The 13,605-nt window shown below is 33.3% G+C and overlaps 1 protein-coding gene across 6 annotated transcripts in view; it reads left to right on the plus strand.

The window, feature by feature from the left end:
• The window catches only part of LOC118205883 (aquaporin-3-like), a 268,522-nt gene that overhangs the window by 233,082 nt on the left and 21,835 nt on the right, over positions 1 to 13,605 (plus strand). For all 6 annotated transcript variants that reach the window (XM_085818282.1, XM_085818280.1, XM_085818281.1 and 3 more), the window contains exons 5-6: positions 5,447 to 5,568; positions 7,374 to 7,591. In XM_085818282.1, the coding sequence (XP_085674408.1) occupies positions 5,447 to 5,568; positions 7,374 to 7,591 (340 nt within the window). The remainder of the gene's footprint in view (positions 1 to 5,446; positions 5,569 to 7,373; positions 7,592 to 13,605) is intronic.

A 13,605-nucleotide genomic window follows, 5' to 3' on the forward strand; every position in this document is an offset into this window, starting at 1 on the left:
ATATTTCAGTGTGATTGTTATCAGCATTAATCAGCCTGTATTATTGCTGATAAAAGCAAACCGAGAATCAAAATACTTCAAATATTTTCTAGGAAAATTACTTACTATTTTTACTCTACGCATTAAATTTTTAATATTTTATCACTCCAGAAAATAGAATTTATCTCTAATTTTTTTAATTTTATTACGAATTCCCTAGAGATCTGATAAATGTGATACTAATATTCGGGCTTCACTTAGTCTGCAGATGAAATTTTGTAGGCAGAAATTTAGAAGACGTTTCGTAATCAGAACTGTAGCGTAATAGGGAGAATGAAAATTAGAAAATGCCATGCAGAAAATAATTTGAATTTTCCATACCTTATATGAAAAATTTTGTTAAAGAATTAACACTATCATCATTTTCTACTGTTCGCGCGAAAACCCAAGGTAGGCCATTATCTTTCTTAAAACAATCTTCCGCTCTTTCGGCTTGACCAAATATTTTGACTTAATAATTTTTTATATTATAGTCATTCTCGATGCAGTTCAACCATCGAAACCTGGACTGAAACTTTAAAAATTTAAGATATTAAGAAGAAGGATCTAGAACAAACTGAATACTGAAAATTTAGCTATTAAAAGAGAAATATAGGTAATAAGTATTAACAATATAATTTTATTTATTTAAAATCAAAGAATTTTGTTAAAAGGAGCTGTTATTTTAAAAAGTCATCTTTTATATGCACCTCTGTTATATAAGAATCGATTTCTAAATTTCACCTGATAAAATGAAAGGTAAATAAAGAAGTACTTAAAGGCGATAATAACACAGACAAACTTTTTTTATTGACATAGAACGTTTAACTGGTAAATACATTTATTTCCTTTTCGTCGACTGGTAATCCAAAAGAGGCTTAGAAATCGGATCGAACACGGCGGATCTAGACCACGAGGTCCGAAGATCAGCGAGTCAAGGTCGTTGTGCCGGTAATGATGAATCTTTGATCAAAAACGTGATTCCTTCGGGGTAATAGTATCAAAAAACTAGAAGTTTTGGCAGTTTGACCTAGTCTTCATGAGTACTTTGGTCTGAACTCTTTTCATACCTCGAAAGAATTATAAACAGGAAAAGCGATGTTTAGCCACCACTGTTATCTGATAGGTATGGAATCATTTGCACAGAATTTCGCTCATTCTGATACAGTCTGTAAGAATAGGCAATTAAACGTGACCATTCTGACGCAAGGTACCATTGTTAAATGGTATCTTGTGTATGTTTATTTTACTTATTGCATTATACTCAATGAATTATTCAATGATATTTGTATAAAATTCATCTTCTGTTCTGAATTGCGTAAAGTGAATTTCTTGTGGGCAATGATAGTAGCTGAAGAATTCTAACTGCAAAACTTGTGATGTAAAATAGCAATTCAAGTGCGAAATCGCACGAAAAGAAATAACAATTCACCGCTTTAAATAAGTTTTGTGAAAAAGTTCACATGAATTTTAGAAACAATATATGACAAAAGCTTGAAGCTGATATGAGCTTGAAGAAATACCCAAATGCATATGATATCATTTCCTTTTAATAGTTTCGAAATATATAACCAGTGCCTGAAACTTTTATTTTCTCTTTTTAAAAAAGCGTTATTTTTAGAAAGAATTCATGGTAAATATTTCTAAATGAAAAAAACATTACAGTACAGTTGAAAAAAATATTCTTTCATATATATATATGGGGTGTTATGTAATATATGAATTAGTTTTCCATCGCCAGTTCCTTTATTAAATAATTATTTCCTTGCATGGTTTAATTTAAACCTTAAAAATTTCGATTAATTAAACTTTCCCTTTTTCATATCCCATTATATTACGTTATCGGATTTATTATAAATACAAATTTTTAGATCTGTTGCCAGTCTCTGCGATAGACGATATATAATTTTACCTTTCAGACCGCAAAATACATATCTCAGGCAACTTAGCCCTTTGACTAAATTTAAAATAAATTATTTTTACGCCGTTTTCTATCCAGGTGAACAAAATATGTCATAAATGAGGTAAATTTAGCATTTGGGATTTTTTTGACACTCGATTTTCGAGCCAAAAGCTGGGACACATATGTCCGAGCAGTAGTTAATAGTGGGATACATATGTCCCACACGTAGCGATCGATTTACTATAAGCACTCCTATTTTATCCTGAAAACCTTTATGTGAAATAGATGTATATCGTATGGTACAGGGTAAAGCATTCCTTGCATAACCAACATTACACATTGGGCAGCTCATATTTGTTCTTTTTTCTGTGTTCATTAGTGTACAGTGGCACAGCGGAGTCTTCATTTGCCAACTATTGGAAGATGATTCAATTCAGAAGATTCTTAGCAATCTTCTAACCAGTAGTAATTTTTAAATTTTTAGTGAGACGCATATGTCCCGGTTAGTAGTGAAAAGGTTAGTGTTGGATGGGATTATTCCTGGAATTATTTAAAAACAATAGATTTTTCCTAATAATTTTCATCTTTTATTTAATTTCAATAATATATCAGTTTGCCATTATTTATAATTTATTTGATATTATTTATAATTTATTTGATATTATTTATAATTTATTTGACATTATTTATAATTTATTTGATATTATTTATAATTTATTTGATATGCTTAAAACTTATTTTGATATTATTTATAATTTATTTGATATGCTTATAACTTATTTTGATATTATTTACAGATTAAAATTTCTATATACATATGCACCATTCATGTCAAAGTTGGAAGATTGCTCTATTATTTCACTTGGTTATAGCATAGTGGTTAATCCGCTCTCTAATAATGAATTTAATAAGTACGCTATGTTTTCTCGTAAAACTTTTGGAGGAATAAATTAGGTTATCCGAAAGGCAATGTTCGGAATATTCAAGAGGTGAAAGTTTCTGCGAGAAACTAAAGATGATCGCTTACTATTTAGGAGGATAAACACAAAAATAACTCAGGTAGTTGACCCGTTTATTCACCAAGTGTAACGAAATGTCATTGGGAACAAAGTGCCACATCTCAATAGTTTCATGCGCTTCGAGGTATTAAATAGCTTTTAAGAAGTTCTTTGGCCATAATATACACGAAAGCCATCTCGGCGAAAACATAAAAGAAATCATCACAGAAAGAATAATACGAAGACACTGAAAACATCGTCTTACAAAACTATGCCGGATTAAAAACAACTCAAAGATCAAATTTCTCGGTTTAGAAATGGCATCATGATAAACAATAAAGTGGTAGCAAAATTTCGAGTTTGAAAATATCACCGAAAAAAAAAGTTCTTAAAGCATATTTTATGCGCTTTTTAGCCACTTTTGAAATGTATGTTCCTGAGATATTTTCTAACTACTTTGTTTCTTATTGCTATGTTTTGAAATTTCGAAGAATTTATAGCATTTTTTTCTACCATGTTTTGTGCGATGTGGGATTATTGTTTTTCTCCTCCTTGGACATTTTAACGGAAATGTTTATGCAATATATTTACATCACGTTTGTGAGACTGTACGTACGTTGCAGGTAATAGCGAGCGTTATCTACACAATCCAAACAAATGCTGCTCTTTCGTGATACTTCTTATGGAGTATTATGATCTGTGCTAGCTACTTACCTTATACGATTGATATTCTGATTTTCTGCAGCGAACATGCAATTTTACTTCAGTGATAATGTTCGTTTATGTAACTGTTTATCATACTTCTTACTTCAATTGTCTTCCAATGATGCAATCTTCTTCGCTGCCAATGCCTTTCCAGAGGCGTTTTTTGAGCTACGCATAAAACTCCAACACCCTTTATGGATTTAATTTCATCACATCTTATATCTGAAGTTTTTCATTGCGATTCGTTGATCCTAACGATCACTAGAAACTCATATATATGGGGATGAAGGGCCACTGTGCATTGCGCGCTCTCCTGAAATGAAGGTACACATGGTGCAATGGTTTGTTCACTCCCATCGACAAGTGTGTGAATGATATCCGCTAAACTCCATGTCCACACTTAGAGATGGTGAAGATTCTGCATGCTAAAAACATGTATCCTCAATAACTCTTACCCAGCGATGACTGTCTGTACCCTCAATAACTCTTACCCAGCGATGACTGTCTGTACCCTCAATAACTCTTACCCAGCGATGACTGTCTGAATCTTGTACAGTTCGTGTGTTGGATGTTTGACGCTACTAGGACTAATCCTCCCTTCTCCACCGCTGTTTTAGTCTTTGATGAGGCCAGCTTAACATTAGACACTACTGCTAACTTGCACATTGCATATACATAAGTAGACATAAAATTCTCATACCACTGTCCCCGAAAAATTAAACACAAGTTTAGTGTCAACATCTGGGCAAGAATCCTCGATGATCATCTGCTGAAAGCGCCTTTTATCCGAAAACCTGGATAGTGCAATGTACGTTACTCGTAGCTTCTGAAAAACGTCCTCCCAGATTTGCTACTGACTGTACCATTCGCAGTGCAGAGAGGCATATGGTTTATTCCTGATGTTACTTAAGTATATTTTTACAGTGCAGTGTATAACCATCTGTATGCTCATCCCAGGAGATGGACTGGACGTAGTCCACCTCCCGCGCCGTTTCTTAGCTTTCTTAGCTCCCGCGCCGTTTCCAAGCCTCAATCTTTTGAACGTTTTCTTTTTGGAGGCACCCTAAATCACTCATTTATAAGACGCCTGTTGAAAAACTGCAGGATTTCACAAGGCCGATCATCGTTCGTTGCGGTAGACATCAACAGCATACGCGTTATTTTCAAGCCTGTCTGAGTATCGTTTCGCTGTCGTTGTGGGTTGTTTATTTATCTTTTTGCCCACCATTTCGAGCATATCTTTCCCATAATATATGACAATTGTAAATACATAATATCACTGAGTTTAAAGAGCTTTGTTATTTAAAGTGCTAGCTTCAGATTGTCTATTATTTCTTCAAAAACAAATTATTTTCGTTTTATGCCAATTAGAACATAGAATGTTTATTTTAAATGCAAAATACTAGGTGGAAACTCCAGCAACATTTGCTGCATTTGAGCAGGATATGTTAAGTATTAGTCTTGCAGAAAAGGTTAGACGAAACATACGTAAAACATAGCTCCCATTAATTTTTTAAAGTCATATGCGAAAACTATTATTTTCACTGAAACTATTTAAAATTTCATTTAGCTAAAGGAAATAACTCTACAATGGTTTTTCTATATGTACCATTGCTGTAAATGGCTTAATACATAACATTTGTTTTGTATCTGTGCTAGCTATCCATCAAAACGTTTCAAAAGATATTGCTTAACATTTTGTATTGTGTAACTCCACAATTATTTTTCAGCTGCTTTACATAAATTTTCTGCCATAAATCTTGTGGTTTTGATCCATAGATATCAATAGAAATTGAAGTAACCTCTTAATTGTTCTTTGCAGAAGCCTTCTATCACTTCAGTGGAGATTTGAGAGAAATACCTCCTAATGCTTCTGCTACGGCACAAATTTTTGCAACATATGCTCCAGAGCATGTCAGCAACTGGACTGCTTTTGGAGATCAGGCAAGTAAAGATTTACAGTTTAGTTATACTTACTTAAAAATGCTTGCTCTTTCCCAAAGAGGATGTAATAAAACAATTTCTCGTTAGCATCTTGTTAATCTGAAGCGACTTTAAATTTCGTTATCAAATAATACCTATTAATGATATTAAAATTAATTCTAATATTCTCTTTACATGGGTTTTGCATGAAACACTTTGGCACGTTTATAAAAATGTATTAACTAATATTTTACATTACGTAATTATATAATAGATTAATAGAAAAATGTCGAAAGCAAAATTATTTATTCATTCAGTCAAATACAGGTTTTGAAGACCTTGGTTTGGATATATAACTGCAGCATTAATCATTAATACTTTGTTATGCAAAATATAGCCTTTCGTTAGCTCATGCACGCATTAAATGTCGACTAGCAAAATAAGCTAAACCGGAATAACTACAAACGAAATTAACGAAAGATCTAATTTTAAAACATTCAAAGCTCTCCATTTAAATACTGTAACAACTAATTTGCATTTTGATGAGGTCTACGGGAAGAAGAAGTTATAGTAAAGATCATGAAAATTTTTCATTATTATAAAATCCTACAACATGACAGTTAGAAAATTTCAACACACACTCTTGAAAATATTATCAGGAATACAGAAGACATTTAGGTCTTCACAAAACAGTGTGTTTCCCTTTGTAACCCAGAAGATGGATTGATTCGAAAGATATTGTTTTGAAAAACTTGCTGTTGGCTTCCTTTCCGTTTCCCAGGCTGTAACAATGTACAGTTAAACTGACTTCATTAGCAATAAATACAGATATTTTCAGTTTCTAGTCTGATGAATGTTTCGAAGCCTTTGTGAATAAAAAATAGGGCTGTTAGGAGTTTTGTGGGTTTTTCCTTTAATCTTTTATTTGTCATCTTTTCTTCTATGCGATTACAAGCATTTCGGTTTTCTTTTCCTGAATAAAAGTACTATCCACAGATGTCAGTTAGACAAACTCTAAGTTTTCACAGTTGAATAAAAATAAAACTTTAGAAGATTTTCATTTTTAAAATTCCAATTTTTGCTTCCGCTTTTTTCCCTTTTTGTAAAAAGGAAAAAAAATGTATGAATTATTAGTATTATCTCCCAAATTAGTATTCTTGTCGTTCAAATAAAATTAGAGAAGAAATATTTATGGAGAATTCCGATGTGTATGAAATTTTATCATTACCATTCAGTTTTATTTCGGATGCAGATGGCAATATGCAGAAGTAGAGCTAAAAGAGCTAAAAATTTTCTAGCGAATATATTTTAGACTACTCAAAAGATACTTTATTTATTAGAAATATGATATAAAAAAACACTTTCTGCAAAATGTTTTTAAAAAAGTATAATTAAAATAATTTTTAAATGATCAACTTTTTACAATAATGTATGGTGCACATTTATAATATCAAAAATAAAGATTATAAGAATCGCCGATTGTCAGAAACGCACTCTTATGTTTCCGCCTATTCCTTTGTAACAGTCAGCATTTCCCGTTAACTGAAAACAATAACCTGTAGTCGAAGTGTTACAAAAATATCAAATTTTTATAATCATTATCAAGGCTTCAATTCATTTTTACATTTCTTTTTAAATTAAGAACTTTTTTATTTTGTGCAGTTTTTCTTTGCAGTGTTTATCAACACTGTAAAGAAAATTCTTTGGCGAGAAAACCTTGAAATAACGCCAAATGGAACTTAAAATTCAATCAGATTAATAAAATTCGTGGAAAAATATTGACAAAAAGAACTATTGTTTAATGTTTGACCCATTTCATCCTTTAGGTTTTGGGAACAATGCTTCTGATGATGGCTGTCGTGGCCGTCACTGATCCTCATAACATGGCCATCCCGAAAGGATCGTATCCTCTAGTCATCGGGCTGTCTCTGTCTGCAATAATCTTTGCATTTCCACTGAATTGCGGAGCACCTCTCAATCCTGCCAGGGATCTGGGTCCAAGAGTATTCACCGCTTTAGCTGGATGGGGCTCAAATGTCTTCAGGTGAGCGAATTTCACAGTTAAGTTTTTAAGAAAAGAAGCATATTCTTTCGAATCTAAGTGAAAAGATGTGAATTTTACGAACGAATTAATTATTCAGCATCAATAAAGTTATTACAGGAGAATACTCAGCATGTACAAGGTATACGATGAAAGCTGGCTGTAGTTTTTAAATTTTGAATAGCGATTTTAAACATGTATGCACATCTAATAAAATAATTTCTTAACATATGGTTTAAGTACTTTATGAAGACAGGTTCAACACAGAGGATACAAATAAAATTAAAAATTTTATGTAATCCAAATGCAGTAAAATTCCAGTTAGTAAAATATTTAGTATGTTTCAGTTAATTAAAAAGAAAACAGTTCTTAAACATTTCAATGCTGTAAATACACATATACATTCTTTGTCGCGTTCGCTAAAATATTCTAAAACTAAATATTCAAATCAAATAATAAAGAAATTTCGCTTACCTGTCAGACGCAGCAAGGATTCTCACCTTTTGTCATTTTCTCTAAATTTTATTGACGACACAATAAATACATTTACAATAAAGAAGCACATATAAAATTTAGTTAGTGTTTCGCGTTCGTATTACATCTTTCGCAGTTATCAAAGTTCTGAAGTCCTCAAAGGAATTCAGGCGCACACAGAGCCATCTGGTACAATTACAGTTTCTACACATGCAAAATGCTCCAGAAACTTAGCAGCAATTGCAAAACAAAATCTGCTGTTTTGGAGATTAAAGATTGCAAAACAAAATCTGCTGTTTTGAAGATTTGTTTAGATATCTGAAAATATGTGTTAAGCATATATCATTGAATTTTACGTGTAAATGTCTGAGTGAAAAAGAATTATATCAAGTGGTAAACATACTAGAATACTCAAAATATATTAAAATTGTTACCATGCCTTCGTCATAAAGTAATCAAAGGTATTACCGTATTTCCTTGCTTATCCCCCTTTTTTTAAACTAATTTTATCATTCCAAAATTGACAGAAAATTATGCCAGTAGTTTAATTTCCGAAGAACACAGTTGCATTTTATTCATTTTCATACACATCATATACGTATTATTTCTTTAAAAGAAACAAACCTTCTTTCCAATGAGAATATATAGTTATATTAACATTACAATATCTACAGATATTGAGCTGATATTTGTAGGTAATTAAGCAGTTCAGTTAGGTTAGAAAGCCCAGGAGCTTGAATGAATGAGTCTTGACTGTATTCTTGACAGACACATCAAAGGAACGAAGGAGAACGGGAGCGAACAGAATGTCCGGATTTCAAAATATCGAACACATCAGCACTAGATAAGGCTACTGTGAGCTAGAACAGTGCTCCGCAACCTTTTCTCACCTGCGACGCACAAAAAATCTTTCTGGAATTTCGTGGCACACCAAAGAGTTCCGCGTTATCAAGGAAGTGCCGAAAAAAATTCAAATGCTGACACACTTACAATCACACACACAACCACACAACAGTGAAATATATAAATACATTTAAAATAGACATTATTAAGGGAAAAAAATTGTCATTGTGTATTAAATACATGATAAAAAATTGCAAAATGTCAAATACATGTATTTGATTGCGGCACACCTATATCCTACTCATGGCACACCAGTGAGCCGCGGCACACCGGTTGCGGAGCACTGATCTGTAACATAAATAACAGGTAAAATCACATGGTTGAAACGTTTCTTCAGTGTGAGAACACTTTCCACGTCCGGGTATCATAACGAAGAGGCTGGACAAAATACCTTTCCATTAATAAATGCAAGATGCAGAAATACCAATACAAATTGAATGCACTAAATATATACACTCTGTTGCAAAAAATATATATGCGGTCAGAAAAAACTGAGTCAGAAGTACGAAATTCGGCAGTTGTATAGTGTTCGAGTAGATAAACAAATTTTCAAAAACTGGAACGAAAAAAGCGCTTTATTTATGAATAGCGATACAAAAAAACGTAAAAATCAGTAAGTGACGAAACCACTCATGGCAGTTATACAGCCTATACTCTAGTAGACGTGGAGTCTATTAAGTTCACAATGTCCCTTTGTGGTAGATTGCGCAACAAATGGAGCAACTGTTCAGCGAGTTAGGACGTATTTTTACACTACTGAATTTGCTTGCTCGACAAATCCCAAACCTGTTCGATAGGCGATAGGTCTGAAGACCTAGCAGCCCAGTCGAAGACATTATTGAGAAAGTCGTGTTGTATGTGTAGCCAAGCGTTGTCCTGCTGGAAACCAGAAGCTGGACGATTTCCTAGCATACTACGATCGGCTGCAAAATATCGTCAACGTATCTGCTAGCAATCAGAGTACCTCGCAACCCCACTAATGGTGAACGGTTGTCCCAGCTAATAGCTCCCAGACTGTCACACTCATTATTCTGGCTATTTGCCGCTCGGTAACAAATGGTACATTGGACCGCTCACCTCTTCATCTCTAGACATGTATGCGGTGGTCATCAACATTGAGAGAAAAGCATGATTCGTTGCTGAGGACCACATTTCTCCAATCGGATACTGTCCAGTCTCGCTCAAGCGAGAGTGGCACCATGTAGGACGATACTGCTTATGGTGGAGGGTGAATGGCAAGCGTTTTAATGGATGTCGAGATCTGATCCTAGCGTCACCTAGTCTTCAGCGAATCATCTCCCTGGACATTCCGGGATTCTTGCGAGTTGGCAAACGACGTTGAATCGATGATAGCGCAACTGTTGGTGCTGATGCGGCAGCTCTTTTTCTATTGCGTGATCATCTCGCGTACTAGTGGCCCGGAGACGCTCCGAGCCACTACCCCAGCTGACTATGCCGAGCCATTGCTTCCAGCAACGAAAAACGATTATATCGCTTCGGTTAAGATGCTGGCGAATCATCCTTCTTCGACCAATCGCCCTCTTTTAGCCCTGTGATGTGATCCAAAGTCTGAAAACTGTTCGTAACGCCGTTGAGTATATCTTAAAGGTCTTTCGTTACAATGTCGTGTATCCAAGCCATCAGTGTGGTTGTAAATGTTCGTCACTCGCCGCACTTGCCCTTTTACATTCTACTAGCTGCACTCTTCAGACGTTCGTTTTATTGCACCACACTGTTTGATTGGCGCTCCAAGTTTGATCATTTACACAACTCGCCAGACCACATTTGTATGCTGCGCTTCGTAGTTGTGGATCAATTTTTTTCTGGGTGCATATACTTTTCTGCAACGGAGTGTCTAAATATAATCAATGGAATCCATTGTACCAATAAATTATATGAATACTTTTAAAATTTTAAGAACATAGCCTAAAAATTTTAAGAGCATAGCGCTAAGGAAAAAATTACTCCAGGAAAGGCGGTATTAAAATATTACATGGTTCAAAAGAACGGAACCTATTATACGTGAAAATAACAATCTCATATTTCTTACGATATACACTTTTAATATTTTTTCTGCTAAAAATATTTTTTTATTTTATTTTGTGGATTACAATAGAAAATATAATATCGAGAGTTTCATTTATTTAGAATACTAGAGCAATCAAAAACCATTTATCGGCTAAGAACAAACATCCTTATCACAAACGGGCAAGTAAAGACGTTCTTATAAAATACCGCCACAGTCAATCGATATTATTCCGTATCTTATATTTGTTCTCTTTCTGAAACACTCAGAGTAGAGGGAGACTTTATTTTTCAAGATTGCCTTCTCAGTTCGTTCCAGTTAAAGAAATATTTATCTGGAAATGTTTAAAATGTTTGTTTTGAAATTAAAGTTTTATTTGCGCTTTCAATAGCAGTTGAAAGGTTGCCAAAAAAAAACTTTTTATATTTAGAATGTAGCAATCTGTTTCTGGCGCGTGTTGATGTGAATTAAGATCCTTAAAAGATAAAAAAAATAATGATATTCGTTTTAGTGTTTGATGTTATGTTTCAGAATTACAAGTGGAGCTCACTTTCTTAGAAACCTGGAAGATTCAAAGTACAAGTGAAATTTTATATTTAAAATGCACTAAAAACTCTGTTCCTTTTTATTATTTGTTTATCCAAAACGATATGATCACTCATAAGTTTTTTGCTGGTATAAAGAAACCATGAAAATGTTTACATATTTTCTTTATTTTTTAATATTATTCTCCAAATATGGCATTTAATCCTAGATGAATTCCCCATTTTTATTGATCTCACATCTAAAACAAAACTAAGATTTATAGAAAACATACTTAATGATGTAGGATTTTATGTTTATTAAGCAGATATTATGAGCTCAACCTTTAGGACAACTACTTCTTTCCAAAGTCCTAACAAGAATGCAAATTAGTAATTGTGTATTTAAGCTCAGGATTTAAATGTTTAGAGCTTCTAGAAAACTTGCCTTACTAATACTTACTATATCCAAAACTTCCAAAGTTATTGCGGCTTTAGCTTCTTGCTAGCCGACGTTTAAAATACGTGCTGTTAAGTATCTTGAGCCAGTTTAAGTGATCTATTGTGTGGGTAGTTTCAGTCTGCATCACCTAACTTTCAATCTAGCCTTATATTAATTTAAATACCTGAAATTCGAGGAGGTTGGTCTGTAGTACAAATAGTGTCTTCTGTTCATTTAAGAGTTAAATAAAAAGGTTATTTCAACCTTCTTAAGACTTGCTATTGCTTCAGACTAAAGCGAAAGCTCGTTTTCAATCTAGCAGGATCAACTCCCATATCTGTCTTAGGAACTGAAGTAAAAATCTCTATTTATAAAAAGAATGTATGTCCGTTTGTGTGTTTGTTCGCGATTAACTCAGTCACTATATAGCTATCGTCATCAAACTTTCTACAATTCTTTTCTGGGTCCTGGGAAAGGTCGACGTCCACTTTCTTCCCAAAAAAATGTAGCTTAAATCAGAGATATTAATTAAAAACTCCGAAAACGCTAATTTTCACCCTCATTTTTCCGAGTGGCAACAGTCTCGCACGCTGGAGATAAAAATCTCCTTCATTTCGAAGAAGTGTTGCCGCTGCTCGCTTTCAAATCGTTGAATTTGTTAATAAAAAGTTTTACAATGAAATAAAAATAGCATTGCCAAACATTAAATACATTATTCCCGATTCCAAAAACTCGTGGGAAGCCATTTCGAATGTTCCTATCTTCGTACGGCTTTAATCAGCCGAGATATTAATTAAAAACTCTGATAACACTAATTTTTGCACTCATTTTTCAGAGTGGCAACAGTCTCGCGCGTTGGCGATAAAAATGCTTTATTTTGAAAAGTGTTGCTACTTCTCGCTTTCAAATCGTAGTTTATTAAGCAAAAATTTGTAAGTTTTACAATATATATATATATATATATATTGTAAAACAGACATTCTTCTTTATATATATATATATATATATTTATATATATATATAAAGAAGAATGTCTGTTTGTGTGTTTGTTCCCGTTATCGATTTCTGATCAATTATGATACATTTTTTGCCACATTTAATCGACTTCAGTTGAATATAGGTGAAATATTGGATGGAACTTTTATGCCCCTTTGATTAGAAACACGAAAATCATTAAAAACTGTGTGCCATTGTTGCTGATACAGTGAGAGAGAATTAGTTTATTTTTCTATCGAAATTTTTTATGTGGGTTCCATATCGCATCAGACTAAAAAATATGACCATGAATTGCATTTTTTTCATCGTTGTTAGAGAAGGATTACAGCGGTATCGTTCTCTCTGTTGTTCGATATATTACTCTCAATCTAACTTAACTGCCATCGGATACTTCCGCTAGTACAGAATAAAATATGATTGTAAAATCATTAAACAAAGCAGGACTGTTTCTTCCTTTATTAAAAGCGAAATAAAAATGAACAATAAAAAATTCAAAATGAAAAAGGACAAGGAACAAGCACCTGAAAATATTACAAAAATAAACGTTTAAAATTAGTCCTTTTTATTCATCTTGTATTAGTAGAAATAGAGATAGTCTTATATTCTTCAGTCTTATATTCTTCCTGGTTTCTTAATTTGTTGTGGGATAGGTCTA

This window comes from Stegodyphus dumicola, chromosome 6 (assembly GCF_044657685.1).
Source record: "Stegodyphus dumicola isolate Sdum_Otavi_A_Nest chromosome 6, ASM4465768v1".
NCBI lineage: Eukaryota > Metazoa > Arthropoda > Arachnida > Araneae > Eresidae > Stegodyphus > Stegodyphus dumicola.